The 15261-nt window shown below is 42.7% G+C and overlaps 2 protein-coding genes across 2 annotated transcripts in view; both read right to left on the reverse strand.

Annotated features, from left to right (window-relative positions):
* Nucleotides 1-3467, reverse strand: part of stard9 (StAR-related lipid transfer (START) domain containing 9) — a 37899-nt gene extending 34432 nt beyond the window's left edge. Inside the window, exon 1 of the mRNA XM_023951905.2 lies at nt 3180-3467. Within this exon, the coding sequence (XP_023807673.1) occupies nt 3180-3226 (47 nt within the window). The 5' untranslated portion in view covers nt 3227-3467. The remainder of the gene's footprint in view (nt 1-3179) is intronic.
* Nucleotides 3468-3534: 67 nt separating this feature from the next.
* Nucleotides 3535-14742, reverse strand: cdan1 (codanin 1). The gene is made up of 28 exons (XM_004082442.5): nt 14588-14742; nt 13552-14228; nt 13278-13478; nt 12974-13164; nt 12688-12804; nt 12521-12599; nt 12314-12434; nt 11776-11885; nt 10884-10973; nt 10722-10797; nt 10451-10656; nt 10243-10369; nt 10014-10157; nt 9615-9781; nt 8983-9064; nt 8814-8903; nt 8675-8729; nt 8456-8592; nt 8272-8375; nt 8000-8149; nt 6634-6697; nt 6461-6539; nt 5946-6172; nt 5734-5841; nt 5598-5661; nt 4617-4804; nt 4085-4192; nt 3535-4008 (listed from the first exon to the last, which is right to left on the reverse strand). The coding sequence occupies exons 1-28, from the start codon at nt 14663-14665 to the stop codon at nt 3886-3888; spliced, it is 3963 nt and encodes a 1320-aa protein (XP_004082490.2). The 5' UTR covers nt 14666-14742; the 3' UTR covers nt 3535-3885.
* Nucleotides 14743-15261: the final 519 nt, after the last annotated feature.

Consider the following 15261-nt stretch of genomic DNA (forward strand, 5'->3'; position numbering starts at 1 on the left):
CCCTTTTCTACGACTAGGGGGGATAGAAACATGGCTTGGTTTTCCATGGGCTTCACCACGTGGGATTAATTTTGTCAGCCCTGACTGCAGCCCAGCCCAAAACCACCAGCAAGTTTCAATGGAAGGCCAGCATGAAGGAGCGGCACTCCAGGCTGGAAAAAAAAAGATCTGCTACTAAAAAAAACTGAAATCTCTCATTTCAAGTGACATGTTCCTGCAAAGGTCGCACGCTCAATCCCATTGATCAGCTAAATCAAAAACGACCCCATTGTCATTGAAACATATAGAGAAGCAATATCAACCCATCAGTGTAAAAAGCGGATGGCACAATCACAAAGTATATGAGGCGGCACAAATTTGCATGACAGTCAACGTTAAATATTAAACGTCCCTTTGTTATGCAAAGATAGCAGGAAAACCGGTTGAGGGGGAAATCATTGTCCCTCCCAGGGCATCCACAATAATGCTTTATTATGCTACTACTGTAGAGACCTGCAGCCTAACGAAGCCAGCAGGAGTTCAAAGAAACGCACAGCATAACAACACAGTTAACACACACAATTCCAAAGAGCCTACAAACCTGTTTCTCATCCTGCTAAAGTATTTCCCCTGATAAAGCTATGAGGTGAGGAGAGGTATGTGCTCGATCAGCCACACATGGTTTTCCTCCCATAAATACTTTGAATGAATTAAAAGTTAAAGCAAACTCCTGGAAAACTGAAAAAAAAACTTCAAAGTGGAAAATATTAATATTTAAAACCATGAGACAGAAGCCTTGAAAAGAAACAATGTTTCTTAAATATTTCTTTTTCACTTATAGGTTGTGATTATACATTGAAAATCAGCCACTGATGTGAATTTACTCATTACTTTCTCTAGAAGTGAATCCACTTTTTTATGATTTCATATGTCTTACAAAGTTAGAAAACATATTACAGCAACAATTTGAGTAAAAAAAACACTTTTGTTAACAAGATATTAGTATATTAAAGTTGTGATCTTGATGAAACACATTTTAAAAAGCTTTCTCACTTCCTGATTTGTTAGGATGATGGTTATATTCCAGGCCCTGGTTATCATCTTGGTGTGTTTACATAGACTTTATGGGCTGTAATCTGTTTTTTTTTCTTTTACCCAAATGAGGGAATTAGGGGGATTTGGACAAGCCTAACAAGTCTGGCCTCTAAAATCCATGTAAACTAAATCAGCAGTTACTCACCTAAACATGTAAGGGAAGCTCCTCATTCGTTCAGGTGACGTCTTGAAATGAAATCACTGCATCTGGCCTGAAAGTCGGCTTTCTTTAAAACCTTACATGCTGAGAGGTGAAATTAAAGCGTTCATGAAAGAAAGCTTTAAGTCCAGATGCCATGATTTCACTTCAAGATCTCTCAAAAACATGATCATTGGAAAAGACACGCGTCCCTTCAATTGATTCCCACATCTACCTGGCGGATTAAATGTAAACAAGCACTTCTATATGTGCATAAAAGAGAATCCTGTTTTTCAATTTAGTTTGAAGTGCTTAAAAAGAAGGTGTGGCCAAAAAGCCAACTTTTTCTTAATTCAAATTGTTGTGAATCTGCAGAAGATTTAAAAAAAAAAACGCAGTTTGAAAAAGACTGCATTTGTGACGTCAGAAATACGCGGGGCAGGCCACAGTCTGTCCGCTCCGCTCCATTCCGATAGACAAATAGATTGGCTTCTGGTTCAAAACTGTACGGCTGGACAGGTAAAATATCGCTCGGCATTTTTGTTGCACCACTAATGTTAGGTTTGGGATGTGAGGGGCTGTTAGCTCGTGGGAGAGCATGTTTACAAAGGGACGATGGGAAATTAATTCATAATATTTAAAATAATCTTATTTCTGTATGCATGTATACCCGTTTATTTTTCCCAGCATCGAGTCTGTCGATGAGGTAAATTTGAACAGGATTCAACCATATATTTATTTTTAAAATCCCAAGAGGAAGTAGTACAATTCGCCACATCCGCATAGGGTCGGGATTCTGGATCACCCGGGCGGTATCGCCTTAAGTTCTGCTTTTCTTGTGAAAACGCGGGCTTCTTCGGATCCACGGACAAACCAGAATGTCACTTCCCCTCGGGAGGAAGTAGAAATGTCCATCACAGCAACAGCGGAACGTTTGAATGTAGGTGCATGTGCTTCGTGCGGCAAATTCGATTTTAAATTCGTGCCGCTTAGGACGCAGTGTTGCCAGATCTGAGTGACAGTTTCCAGCCCAAACTCATCGTAAAACCCGCCCACCTCAATAAAAACCAGCCCAAATCTCAACCTAGCAAAAACCTAATGTTGAACGTAAAAGTATAGCAGTAGCCTAATAAAAAATGATGCAATAATAATAAATTATTATATAATAAGTCTGTTATAATAAAATTTTTTATAAAATAAGTACAGAAAATCCAGTTATAGGTTTCTCGTATCGTGTACTCTAGATGGCTTTTGATGGCGCCCCCCTCTTTCTGCCACTGCCAGGTGCTGGACCACAGCGTATGTCAATCAGCGGTGGGCTGGTGACTGGTGGATTAGAGGGGGCGGGGCCTACCTGGGTGCGCGTTGGCTGAACGTTCTCCTCCGGCTGAGTGTATAAGCAGGCTGCGCTATTTTTGTTCGAGCTGTAACCATTCTGACAAGGTTAATAAAAGCCAATAAAAGCCCTGCATCATCTCCATCTTTTGGAAATGAACCCAAACGGCAGATATATTAATTAGTATACTTTTAATTAATATTTTAAATAATAAGAAAAATAATAATAATGACAGTAAAACCGCTAAATATTTTGAAAAGCAGCCCAAATTTTATAGACCCGCCCAATGCCAATTTTACCCGCCCAACATAACCAAAAGAAGCCCAATTGGGCGGAAACCCGCCCAATCTGGCAACACTGTTAGGACGGTTTGTGACGCAATGACGTCATCAATCTCAGAGACGCACGCGACAATTAACCGGCAACCTATTAAAGCACCTTTAAAACAAGCCACCGAGCTAGCTTCAGGAAAAAGTGACGCATTTCACAAGAAAAAAAAAGTTTATATGGTGTTGTTACGTGTTCTTCGTTTTACAGTAGAAAACAAGTTTTTTTGTAAAATAGGGAATTAAATAAACTTTAAAATAAAATCGTTAATATGTTATTAGCGGTGTAAATTAGCTGACTTACCTCGAGTTAAGCGGTCGAACCCGAACTGCGACTTTGACATTTGCCATAGCTAGTAGTTCACTCGCCAGTTGAATTAATCCGAAGGTAGAGAAGCCGTTCTCCGCCGAACATAGTGGGTGCTTTCGCTCGACTTCAGAGCGGTCCGGACATCCGGGCAGAGAGAGCCATGTTCGGCCAGTGAAAGTTCCAACCGCCCGCCGTCTCCCTGCTCCTCCACAAAGAGGAGAAACTTTCTGCGGGACAGAGGTGGGAGGGGAGGGCGGACAGGCGGAACAGCCCTCCCCGCGAGCCTCCGTCCTCTGACAGGACTGCTGCTCATTCTCTATTCGTCTATTATCCGATTAAAACAAACACGTTGCAATCGGATAGTCTTTATTAAAAAAAAGTTAGATTTATAAAGCAGTGAATACATCAGCGTTCAACATGAACATACTTGCAGTTTCTAAAAAGGCAATGCGTGAAAGTGCTTAACAAAAAGTTTTAAAAGGAATTAGACGTCAATTCATTTTAAATAAGCTAAAATTCGGACTTTTTAAAATTGTAAATCTGCAAAGATTGTCCCACATCTCTTTTAGGAGAAGCTGAGTGCAAAACAGCTTTTGGAAGAAGAAGAAAACGACGGCAAAAAGTCGCCCTCTTGGTGGAGAAAACATGTGGAATAAGACACTGGCGGCCACAAAAGAAGCCAGCTGTGGGTATGTTGTTGTCACGATGCTCCCTCTAGCGGCTGTTGCGAGACCTGCAGCCTGTCGATGCTCTTCAGCATCTCAGCTGCAGGAGGAGACAGCTGCATCCTTTGCGACTGGAGCTGGAAAATTTTAATCAACTCCTGAAAAAAGACGAATAAAGTAAATAATAAAGAATATTCACTTAAAAGATATGTAAACAAAGTCTTATTGTCTCACCACTGGCAATGTCATATCTGTTAATGTATTCCAATGAGATAGGACTGCCTCCTCGCTCAATAGCCCTTTGTCGACCAGCCTTCTGACCAGGAAAAGGTAGTTTGTGGCCTAAAAAATGTTAAAATAAATACTAAAACTGAGCCGCAAAAGACTACAACCAACTCTTTAGAAATAATAAAAATAACTGACTTGAAGGCTAACTCATCAGCTCAGAGTCAAATACTTTTCTTCCGTCCTCTAAAACAAAATATGTAAGTGCAAAAATGCAAAGCAACCTATTTAGGAAATAATTAAATATATTAATAGACACAAATGGTTAAGATAAAGATACCAACGAACTGAATGTTTTTCTAAATTCCTATATTAAATATGTGCTGCTTGTTTTGCAGCTCAACCTGCCCTAATTCCTCCTGATAAAATAGAACAGATTATTTCAGGTATTAGTTGGACACGCCTGATCCAGGTAGAACAGAGCAACAGCAGTGCAGGGACCAGATGCTAACAGAGAGCTGCATTTGAGCTCCTCGTCTACCTGCGAGTCGGCGGCCTGAAGAACAGCGGTGACGGTGAGAGGGGCGAAAAGCTGATGAAGGGCGTCGGGACACGGGAAGTTTATCTGCCACAGCTCAGCGAGCTGCTCCAGAAGGTCTGGAAGCAGAGCTTCTGACTCCGAGGCATCACTTCCCGAGGACACGACGAGCACTGGAAGTTCTCCTGTTACTGAAAAAACAAAAACACAGCATGCACCACATAGGATATCTTTGTGGGTAATACTAACCCTGACTCAACTATTTTAACAAACTAGCTGAAGTAAACACAGATTTCACCGCTTGTCGCCACGACAACCATCTTTTCCCACAGCATTGTGCACATCGCTCTTTTGCATCAGGTCTCTGAATTAGAATCCTGTGAAGTACAGCCAAACCTTCGCCCTCTTTGCCTTTGGCTTTTTATAGAGAAGCTCCGCCCACCCTCATGGACTCACCCATTCTTATATCAGCCCGCCCGCAATCGCTGGAAAGGTAAAATTGTAAAGCAAAACAAAATAGGATAGAGGTGAATGACTTCTCCTAAATGAAGTACAAAAAACTGCTTTTTTTATAGAGTGCCGATAGTTCTGTATTCGTTGGTACCAAATAAATACGGAGTGTTTTGGTTCCTATTTCTGATTAATTCCATGTTTTTTGACAGGATCACTTCTGATACTTAATGTACCTTTGCATTTAAATGAATTCGTTTTCTTAGGTGTTCCCCAATGTTCAATTCTTTGCCCCCTTTTTTCCCCACATTTTTGCGTATTATACTTTGTTTTAAGGTGCATTTATTTATTACTTTGCGGATTGCATCATGTTTCCTTGAACCTAAACCAAATTTAAAGATACGTTTCCTTCAGAGTTCTTCAAGGGAAATACTTCAACAAATATTACACATCAAAATTCAAATGTTGCTCTTTTAAAATGACCTAAACCTCCCGACTGTCTTAAAACGGCGGTCAAAGGTCGGAACGTCTTACCCAGCTTGCAGGCGAGCATGACTGTAGAGTTCAGAAGCATCTGCTCCGACACTGCAGTCTGGAACTGAAGGATCCAAACAGAGAAAAGGTGTAATTCACACTTAAAAAAAGGGGATTTATGGCAGTTTCGCCGTACCTTCCTGCAGGCCAGTGTGTCCCTTGCTCTGTGCAGCAGGGCTTTAACCTGAGAGCCAGCCGGCAGCTCCACATCTGTTCTGGGCCCCACAGCGATGCTCAGCAACTCCTGCATGAAAGAAAACTTGATTTCTGCTGGAATTTTGGATTTGAAATATTTAAAAAATATTAAAAATTGAACAAAGGAGAGCGGGGCCAAACTTGTACAGGTACCTTCACTTCTATGAGGACATCCGAAGGCAGAGGGGCACTGTGGTCACAGCCAGGAGGACAAGCCCTCGCCTGCTCGCCTCCCGCCTTCCTCTCAGGACCAACCGACTGATCCCGAGAGACCAGATCCACCTCAGCGCCGCTCACATCCACAGATTCTGAAGCTCCAGGACTGCCGAGAGCCTTCATCACACGGTCGAACCTGCTCTTCCATTCCCGCCTTATGAGCGCTGCGCAAGGACAACGGAAGGAAGCGTTTTTATAAAGTTCTGCTTTCTTTCCTTCACCCATAATAGAAATGAATATAACCCTGGCAGCCCTTACATTCCAGCTTTTTAGCATATAAACTGCTTAAAGTGTCTCTTTAGAAAGTCTGATCTGAAATGTCATACATTTTAAAAAAAGTACTTCTATTAAGAGATTTGTAAAAATCTTTTAGCATGAAGTTAATGATAAAAACTAAGCACATATGCGTGAATGCAGACTCCTTAAAGAACTGCCGATCTTTGAGCAGTTACCTGTGATGTTAGCGGAGAGCCAGCTGCAAGCTTTTTCTGCTGCCAGGCGCCTCGTGATGCTTTCAGATGTTTGGAGAACCTAAGAAAAATGTTCGAAATAAAAGTGCACAAAGAAATGAATGTCACGAAGACGACATTTTCTATTCAAAATTCGTATTAATTGGTGAAATTACAGTGGGGGAGGTCTCTTCAGGGAGCAGTGTTCGTACGGCGTCGAGGCTTTTCTCGTCACAAAATCTGCATGTGAGTCGGAGATAATTCAGAAAACAAAGATTACACGAGACCTCAATTGCCAACAAAGTCGTGCTTTTTTATTTTCATTGAATACCACCAAGAAATACAACATTTAAAGACCCACTCCCATGATAATGTTGTTCTTTTTACTTGCTCTTGTGGCATTTTTCTTATAAGAAAATTAAACTCAAAATTGTATTTTTGAGTATTACTTTACTCAAATTGTTGTTAATCAGGAGTAGACGACACAACATCACTAGGGAAAGAACGTACTTGTGACGTAGAAAATGGGCTAGGCAGGCCACAAACTTCCTGCTCTGCTCCATTCTGATGCACCCGCTTTTAGACAGATAGATCCATGAACGTCTTTGTTTTCCTCGTGTGACCCGACATCCGGCTCTAAACTGTATGACTGGAAAGCTTCAATACTGCTCGCCATTTTTGTTGCATCGGTAATGTTAGGTCAGGGGTGTGAAGGGCTGTAAGCTAGCAGGAGAACAGGGAGCTCTCTGCCGCTCTGCAGAAACTATGTCCTCGAAAACAACTGTTTTATTTAGGCTGAAACGGCATAATCATAAAATGTTTCAAAAGATGATCAGGGTTGCTCTTTAAAGGAGACACAAATGTAAAAATGGTGGAATCAGGACAGAAAAAAGTCATTTTGGTCTTAAATTAGACAAATTGAAGGTTTGCTTGTATTATAACTTCATTTTGTTTAAAACAATGTTTAGTGAAAACTCAACGAAAAAAGCTCAGAACATTCAAATGTAAATACAACAAAAGTTAAAAAATAAACAGAAAACTAAAGCCTCATATCCACTGAACGGCATTAAATGTTGGTTGAGAGATGATTGTGGGCGGCGATGAGGAATACAGCCAATCAATGAGTTTCAACAGTAGCTCCGCCCTAAAGGGTCTATTGTTTTTATTCTACGGACCTACAACCATCGGGGCACTAAAATGGTACGGTTCGGTCCAACTTAATGGGTCCATGGAAACGCTTAAAACAATATTGGTGAAAACGAAGCTTCAAATGTCTAATCTAAGGGAACGACAATCAGCACGCCTGCTTATAATTTTGGAAAATACCAACGACTTTAAAAGCTAAGATAGTTTTTACAGAACTTCACAGTGTTGAATTTGTCTGTTTGAATGTGCAGATTTAACACACACACAAAAAAAAATATTGTTGTAGTAACCCGTGGTTTTTAGTAGATTCTTTAAATGAAACAACTGATGTTGAATAATGTTCTCATTGTGTCCTCCCTGCTTGTTATTGCAGTGTCTTGGAAGACGCTGCTGTACCTGGCAGCTCTTTCCAGGGCCTCCAGGCCTGCGTCGCACAGCAGAGCACAGATGGACTCGTTCACTTTTGATGCGCTGAAGTTTGCCGACTTCCGTTTGTCTCGAAAGATCGTCTCTCCTCTCTCCATCAGCTCGCTCACCAACGTCGCCCTGGTGACGCAGACCCCCACAAAGCAGGGAGACATGAACGGAAAGCGGCCAATGGCTGAACGTTTCAAAATGAGAAAGTTTAGAGCCTGAAAGTCTGAGAAAACCCGAGCTTCATCACTGACTTCATGTGCTTGACGGCGTTGGATCCCACCCTCTCTGCCACGAACTCCACTGTCCGGCGCAACGACGGGGGCTGGTTGTGGAAAAAGGCTTGCTCGAGCTCCCCCTGTCACGTTCAGGAATTTCAGTTTAAACCCACCGGTCATTCCGTTCTAAAAAAAAAACCCTGCCGGCCCAAACGCTCACCTGCAGTTTCTGCTGCGACCGGTTGGCGGGGGGCGTGTCTTTGAGCTCAGCAGAGGTGGGCGTGATCTTGCGGATGATCCCTCCGCTCTTTGCCGTGCTGCCAGACACAAACGCAGCCAGGAGTTTACGAAACTCACCTAAAGGTGCGGGGAAAGCACATCTTCGGGGTTCAGAAGACCAAACACAGTCGAGGCGCCTGACGTAAATAACAATACTCACTAAGAAACGGACAGCAAATATACAGAAGCTGCTGATCCACCAGAGGACTGCAGTCCTAAAACAAACCAGCAAAACATTTGAGTGAAATAAACGAGCAAAAGCAAAAAAAAGGGAGAAAAAAAATGTGTGTTCTCCGTACAAGTCCTGCAGAACCGGGGTTCCCGTCCTCCACCGTTACTGCTGCCGTGAACTCAGCAGTGAAGAAAAAGTCCTCAGGAATGGCTGGAATCTAAAGAAGTCAAAGCAGAAGTTGCCTGAAGTTCATCTATGTGGATTATTTAGCACAACGGCGGTCGGCGGCGCCTCACGTGGAAGAGCCAGCCCAACACGGACACCAGCAGGAGGTTGTTCAGGTAACACGCATCCGCGCTCCGCTTCAGCTGCATCCTCCTGCACACACAAACATCCATCATTAGTCTGCAGGAAGAGGAACCTTTAAGTAAGAAAAGGACTTTAAGTGATCAACATTTCAGCAAAGTTTCACTTTATTTCCTATAACCCTGAGCATATAGAATAACTTACATTAATTCCTTAATGCTTAGGCTTTATCTAAATTTTACATTTAAACTTTTGTGCAACACCTACACTTTTTTTCCCACACTAGAACCCTAAAAAAGAGGTTTCTTCTGTCTTTTTTTGTATATACGCTGGTGATACTGATCCTGTTTCTAATGTGCAATTAGTGGAAAACAGAGCTAAAAATATAGTAAAACTAATTAAAATGGAATTGAGAGTGCAGGGTGAGATTGTTATAACAAGAAAAATAAAAATAAATCCAAAACTGGTCACAGAAGAGAATCTCTTCTCCGGCTGTTTGTTAATATTTTGACTGAATTCTAACCACACAACTGCTTGACCACTCATTTCTAACAACAGAAAAACCATTTTTACGTGAGATTTCAAAGAGCGGATTCCATCCTGGGAAAGAATGGCGTCAGACCTGTAGAGGAGAAGCAGGGTCCCCAATGCCGTCCTGTAGCAGGGCAGAAGAGGACCCACAAAGTCCATCATGGAGAGAAACTCCACCACCCAAGGGACAGTGAGGATGGTGCGCCGCCTCCGGACACTGTCGTTCAGCACGGCACACACATCCAGAACCGGAGCACTCTGTGTGTGTGTGTGTGTGTGTGTGCGTGTGTGGGTTGATGGGGTGGAGAACAAAGCACACACCGTTAGGTATGATTAAACCAAGAGGGAGCAGCTTGAAGACATAACATTCAGGTTACAGAGACTCTGTTTTCCATTAGTCAGAGATGCGCATTGCCTCTTTTCTGCAGACTTTAGAACGTTTTGGTTCTTTACTCTGGTTGAGGCGGGGCTTTGTCCCCTTTTGCCTCACCTTGCTGCGCAGGGCTGCAGACGTCTCCTGTATCTCCCTGGACGGCCTCTCGGACGTTTGATAGGGCAGAAAGGAAATGAAACCCAGGAACTTTGCCAGGAGCCGAGCTAAAAGCAGCACCGAGGAGAACCGCTGCTTCTCGTCCTTTCAATCAGATGCAACATCGGTGATTAGAGTTTGTGCATATATTCATTTTGTCGTGCAGAATTTGTGCCCAAACGTCTTCTACCTGCTGCTCCATGTCCCCGTCTTCATCTTCCTCCTTAATGGAAGCAGAGGGGCTCAGTATGGACACCTCATCCAGCTGCAGGAGCTGCTGACACAAGCTGTCCTGAAGATGCTGGTTCAGCTGGCAGCTGGTAAACAAAATAACCACAAAATAAAACGTCCGTCTCGTTGTTTTGACAGGGAATTTATATGAAGCTGTGCCTTCTCACCAGCTGGATGTCTGTATGAAATCCCTGAAGAACTCCTGATGTCCAGGAAAGGAAGGAGGAGGACACGGGCCGACGATTCCATGAGGCTGGATGAGGCGCTCCTCCAGGCGCTTCAGGCGACCCAGGCTGTCGGCTCCCAGCATTCCCAGCAGGTCAGCATCCGGAGGTTCTCCAGGGGAGCCGCTCATCTGCGGTCCTTTGCACATCTGAAGAAACGTTTACGATGCGTTCAGCAAAGCAAAATCTTTCCGAGGAAAGGTGGTGGATTTACCTGAACAAGCTGCTTGAGGAACAAGCGGGCAAAATGAGAATGAATTCCTGCAGAGGTGAGTTGATTCATCATTCCTCTAAAATGGAGAAGAACAACAAAAAAAGGCGGGAATTAAACCTTTATCCTAGTTTTATGGAGGATAGTCGCTAGAACTACACTTGCCTGATTCTTCCCCCGAGCGAAGCCTCAAAGCTCCACCCTGGTTCGTTGTGAAAGTCTTCCCATTCTCGCAGCACCTCATAAAACACATCTCTGAGAGGAGAATCCCACACAAATGACTTAGAAGACATTCAAAACATTTTTTAAACCCTTTTGCCTTCCGACAGGCGTTTCAGGTTCACACCAGCCAGAACAAACACCTTTCTTTCCCAAAGCTGTCATTCTAGTTTTACACCAAAATCCACCTGATTTTAGTATATTTGTATCTGGTTTTTATTCTAGATGTGTGTCCACTTTATATAGACAGTGCATAATGACAATAAAGACTTTCTATTCCATTTTAAAGACAAATTTAAACAGAAAGTTAATCAACTGTGTTAATCTAAATTTTGGTTGATATATTATCTTTTTCTTTGCATTCAGACTGGGACCGGAGCAACATATCAGTCAGCTTTTATTTGTTTCAACTGGGACTGCATACGTCTTTTTTTTTTTTTAAACTTACATATAAATAAAACTCAGGCCAATGTCTAATATACAACTCAAAAATAACGTTTACATTATCCGACGTTTCTTATTATTTCTGTTACAAATAATTTAGTACAGAACTTAAAAAAGTTTGTTGTTCCTAAGAAGTTGTTAAATTTGAGGTTTTTGTCAATCATCACTAAAACTCTTTCTAGATATAAAGAAAACTTTTCTAAATTTCTAACAAAGTCCATTTTTTTACAGCAAGCGTTTGTTTACATCATTTTATTGGGGAATATATGCAGCTAAATAAAATTGTGTTTATCAAAAGGCACATGGAACCACTTCAAATAAATTTCATTTGTTAATAAAGGAAAAACAACAACTCCAGGCTAAGAATTAAAAAGACAGCAGTGTCGGGATTGACCTTTGTTTCTTAAAGGTGTGGAAGGCCCTGTCATTCCCAAAGTTGGAACGGTTGTCCGTGTCTGGCTGGAACGGGACTGAATGAATGAAAGTGGAGACTGATGGAGAGAGCTGCAATAAAAGAACAGAACGAACCGGAATGTTGATCAATAAAAAACTAAAACCACATAAAAAAAAGCAGATCTTAAAGGTAAAATAAGTTGATTTCACAAATCAAGTCATAAAACTTTTTAACTCCAATGATTGGATGCTAGCAAAGATTTCGAACTTTGTTTTATTTTTTTAGACATATTTACCAGCTTTTAGCTTATTTTAACTTTTCTTTGCTCAACAGCTTTTTCTCTAAATCCAAACAGTCCAAAATATTATGTTTCACTAAGAGCTAAGATCTAAGAATAAGGGAATTATTATTGATATGAGTCCAAATCAGATATATTCCTACTTTCTAGCAAATGACTTGTTTTGTGTTGTTTTCCTATGTTTAAGCTCCATTTCTGCGGTGTACTTAGCCATGTCCGACTGCATTTCATCCATCACACCTTTGCTGAGCTTTTGCCTTGAGCCTGAATGAGGAGATCCCTGAGCGTCGGAGAGAAAGACGCCACGCGCTCATTCTCTGCCAGCAGACGCAGCGTTCCTTTGTCCAGATGAGCGACCAACCTGACAGAAGCGAAGGATACACCCATAGAGATTAAACGTGTAGAGACGAGCCCAACTTTATAGAAGAAATCAAATTTATGACTCACTCAAACTGATTCTCCAGCACAGTCACAGCAAAGTACACACAGTTGTGTACTTGCTTCAGGTAGCATCTTTCTAAAACATCTGCAAATAAAAGTTTCATTTGGAGTTCTAAATATTTCTAACAGGAGTCTGAAAGATTTGTACGTTTGTGTGGGAAGAGAAGAGGCACCTGAATTTGTGGCACTAAAGCTGTCCTGTACTTCAGCATCATTAGAATCTGGAGACAGGGATGTTAGCAGCTGCATCACAAAGAAGAGCTCCAAAAAGATGTTGGGCACCAAGTTCTCTGTAAAAACAACCAAATTATAATCTTTAGAAGATATTTCTATTTAACAGTCTCTACTTTATTTCTATCACTGCTCTTACTTTATTAAACTATAACACACTTGTTTCTCTTTCCCCTCCAACAACATGTATGTATTTTGGCTAACTGCTACCACCTTGTGGTCATTTACCAGAAATGCAGGCACAGTATAATTCTGCCAGAAGATCCAGCTCCGGAGCGTATGCAACCTTTGAGCGTTCAGGACAAAGTGTCTGCAGCTCTGGAGTCACTTTAGCTCCACCCAAAACTCCCGTCTTGGGTGGGGTGCACGGTTCCAGAGAGGACAAACAGGGCGAAGCAGCCTGCTGGGCACGCTTGCTCCTGAAAATGAAAAAAGGAAGGACGATGAGTGACGACATGGAGGGGAGCTGCACAGATTGTGCAACACTTTAGTGACATCGCATAAAAAGACGGTGCAATGTGTGTCTGTTTACTTTTCTCTTTTAAGCAATTCTCTCTCCTCTTGCAAACTCAAGGGGCTCCCCACTCTCATCGACCCCTCAAGCACTTCTGCTCCCATCTGAGGACTGCCCGGTTTGGTGAATGGAGTGGATGTAAAACAGGTCTTTGGTTTAGAACGAGGCCGCTCGGCACTGACGGGTGTTGGGTTTATTCTTCTAGACGGTTTGGATGTTCTAGAAAACAAGAACTTATTAGAAAAACACGAATGTAAGAAAAAATAAATAAGTCTGATTTGTTTGGACTCACAAAGGGGAGATGGGTGATGATCCAACAGGTGGGAAGTCTTCCAAATTGTTGAAATTAAGTGAACCTGCAGATGGAGGTGAAAGCTGCTCCCTTGATTTGCCATGACCTCCTCCTCCTTCTCTCCCCGGCCTCTTGGTCCCGGTATCGCCGAACCCCATCTCATCGGTGTGCTGGCTCCCACGCCCTCCCCTCCATTGTGCTCCCACAGCCATGCTCTTCTTTCGGCTCTTCTGTGACTGGAAGGGACTAGGCTGCGTGTCCGGGGGGGACGCCATGAAGTCACCAAGACAGACCCTCTGGCTATGCCGGCGTTCAGAGCCCGGCGGCCTGGAAGCAGGGCTCCATGACGTGGAGAAGGACGGGCTGCTGAAGTTGCTGATTCCACTCAGACAGCCCGACTGTCCGGCAGCGTCACACTCAGCTCCAGGTGACGCAGAAGACGACGGAGAAAAAAGCTGGACCCGACTAGAACTCCGGGAAGCGGTTCCACTCCTGGCAGACCTGCTAGCTACCCCGGTCTGTGCTGCTGGTCTTGGGCGATTGGGGGTCTTGGCTGGGGTGCCATGATGAGCGAGCGCTGGACTGCTCTGTTCTCTCAGGAAGTTCAGAAGGAAAGAGACAAACTCGTGTTTTTGGACAGTTATTCCACGGTCAGTGAACGGCAGGCTGTCGCGCTCCTGTTGGTTGGCCAGAGGACAACAGTTAGACAGAGAGATGGGCTGCGGTAGAAAGTTTACGTACGTAAGGTGAAGCCAAATAAATTAACACTAAATATCAACACGGATTTTAACACAGCCTGCAGTACAACTGATAAGAGAATATATTACATTTAAGGACTTGAACTAAAATGTGTGGGAGCTCGAAGGATATGTAGCATTTAACCCATCAAGCACGCAGCACCTGCTAGCTTGCAACAAGCTAAAAGTTTTGTTTACAAAACAGTTTGGGACTCTGACATTTCATAAAACATCCGAAATCAGATTCCTTCTGCAGAATAACGTCTCTCTCGTATCCAAAACCCTCGTTTCAGTTATACCTGGACAGTTTTCAGCCACTCCACGACCTTGTTGGGGTCTATTCTCTGGGACAGAACCGAGTCCAAAATAGCCGCCATTCTGCCAGGAGCTGCGCGGCTACAGGACGGGACAGGAAGAGGCGGGGTCGGCGCACGCGCACTGCGAACATCGTTTCTGACGCATGTGGTGACGTTTAATTAAAAAGACCGTTTAGAATCTGCCTAATTTCTCGATTAATGAGATTATTTAGGTGATCGTTCAAATAGAAAATAATAATAATAATCTTGTGTATTTTTTTCGATATGGCAATTGTGCGAATGTGATATATTGAATGGACACACACAGTTTTCTTCCCAATAATCTCATTCAAGTCTACATGTTTTCCTATTAATCTTCATATTTAGTTCTTTGGTGACTAATAAAATGTAAAAAATAAGTATTTTCATAAAAGAATGTGACCCAGTGTTTACGGATCGGTGGGTGCTTCTATTCACCTAAAATCTGACCAATGCGGGAATCTGACTTTTTAATAATTGGATTTTTGTTTGAAAGATTCATTCATTCATCATCTAAACCTGTTTTGTCCCTTTCGGTGTCACGGGATTGCCAGTGCCTATCCTGGCCACTCGCAGGCGAAGGCAGGGGACATCCTGGACAGGTCGCCAGTCTGTCGCAGTGTTTGAAAAATGTTACT

Source organism: Oryzias latipes, chromosome 22 (assembly GCF_053564925.1).
Source record: "Oryzias latipes strain Hd-rR chromosome 22, Olatipes_Hd-rR_3.1".
Classification (NCBI taxonomy): Eukaryota; Metazoa; Chordata; class Actinopteri; order Beloniformes; family Adrianichthyidae; genus Oryzias; species Oryzias latipes.

Bases quoted from the DNA above. Each gene is read 5' to 3' on its own strand.
- cdan1 (XM_004082442.5), bottom strand. From the start codon at position 14,665: ATGGCGGCTATTTTGGACTCGGTTCTGTCCCAGAGAATAGACCCCAAC. The intron at 8,593-8,674 runs GTGAGTATTGTT...CCGCACCTTTAG, and splicing joins TATTTGCTGTCCGTTTCTTA to GTGAGTTTCGTAAACTCCTG. The intron at 8,376-8,455 runs GTGAGCGTTTGG...TGAACGTGACAG, and splicing joins GGTCGCAGCAGAAACTGCAG to GGGGAGCTCGAGCAAGCCTT.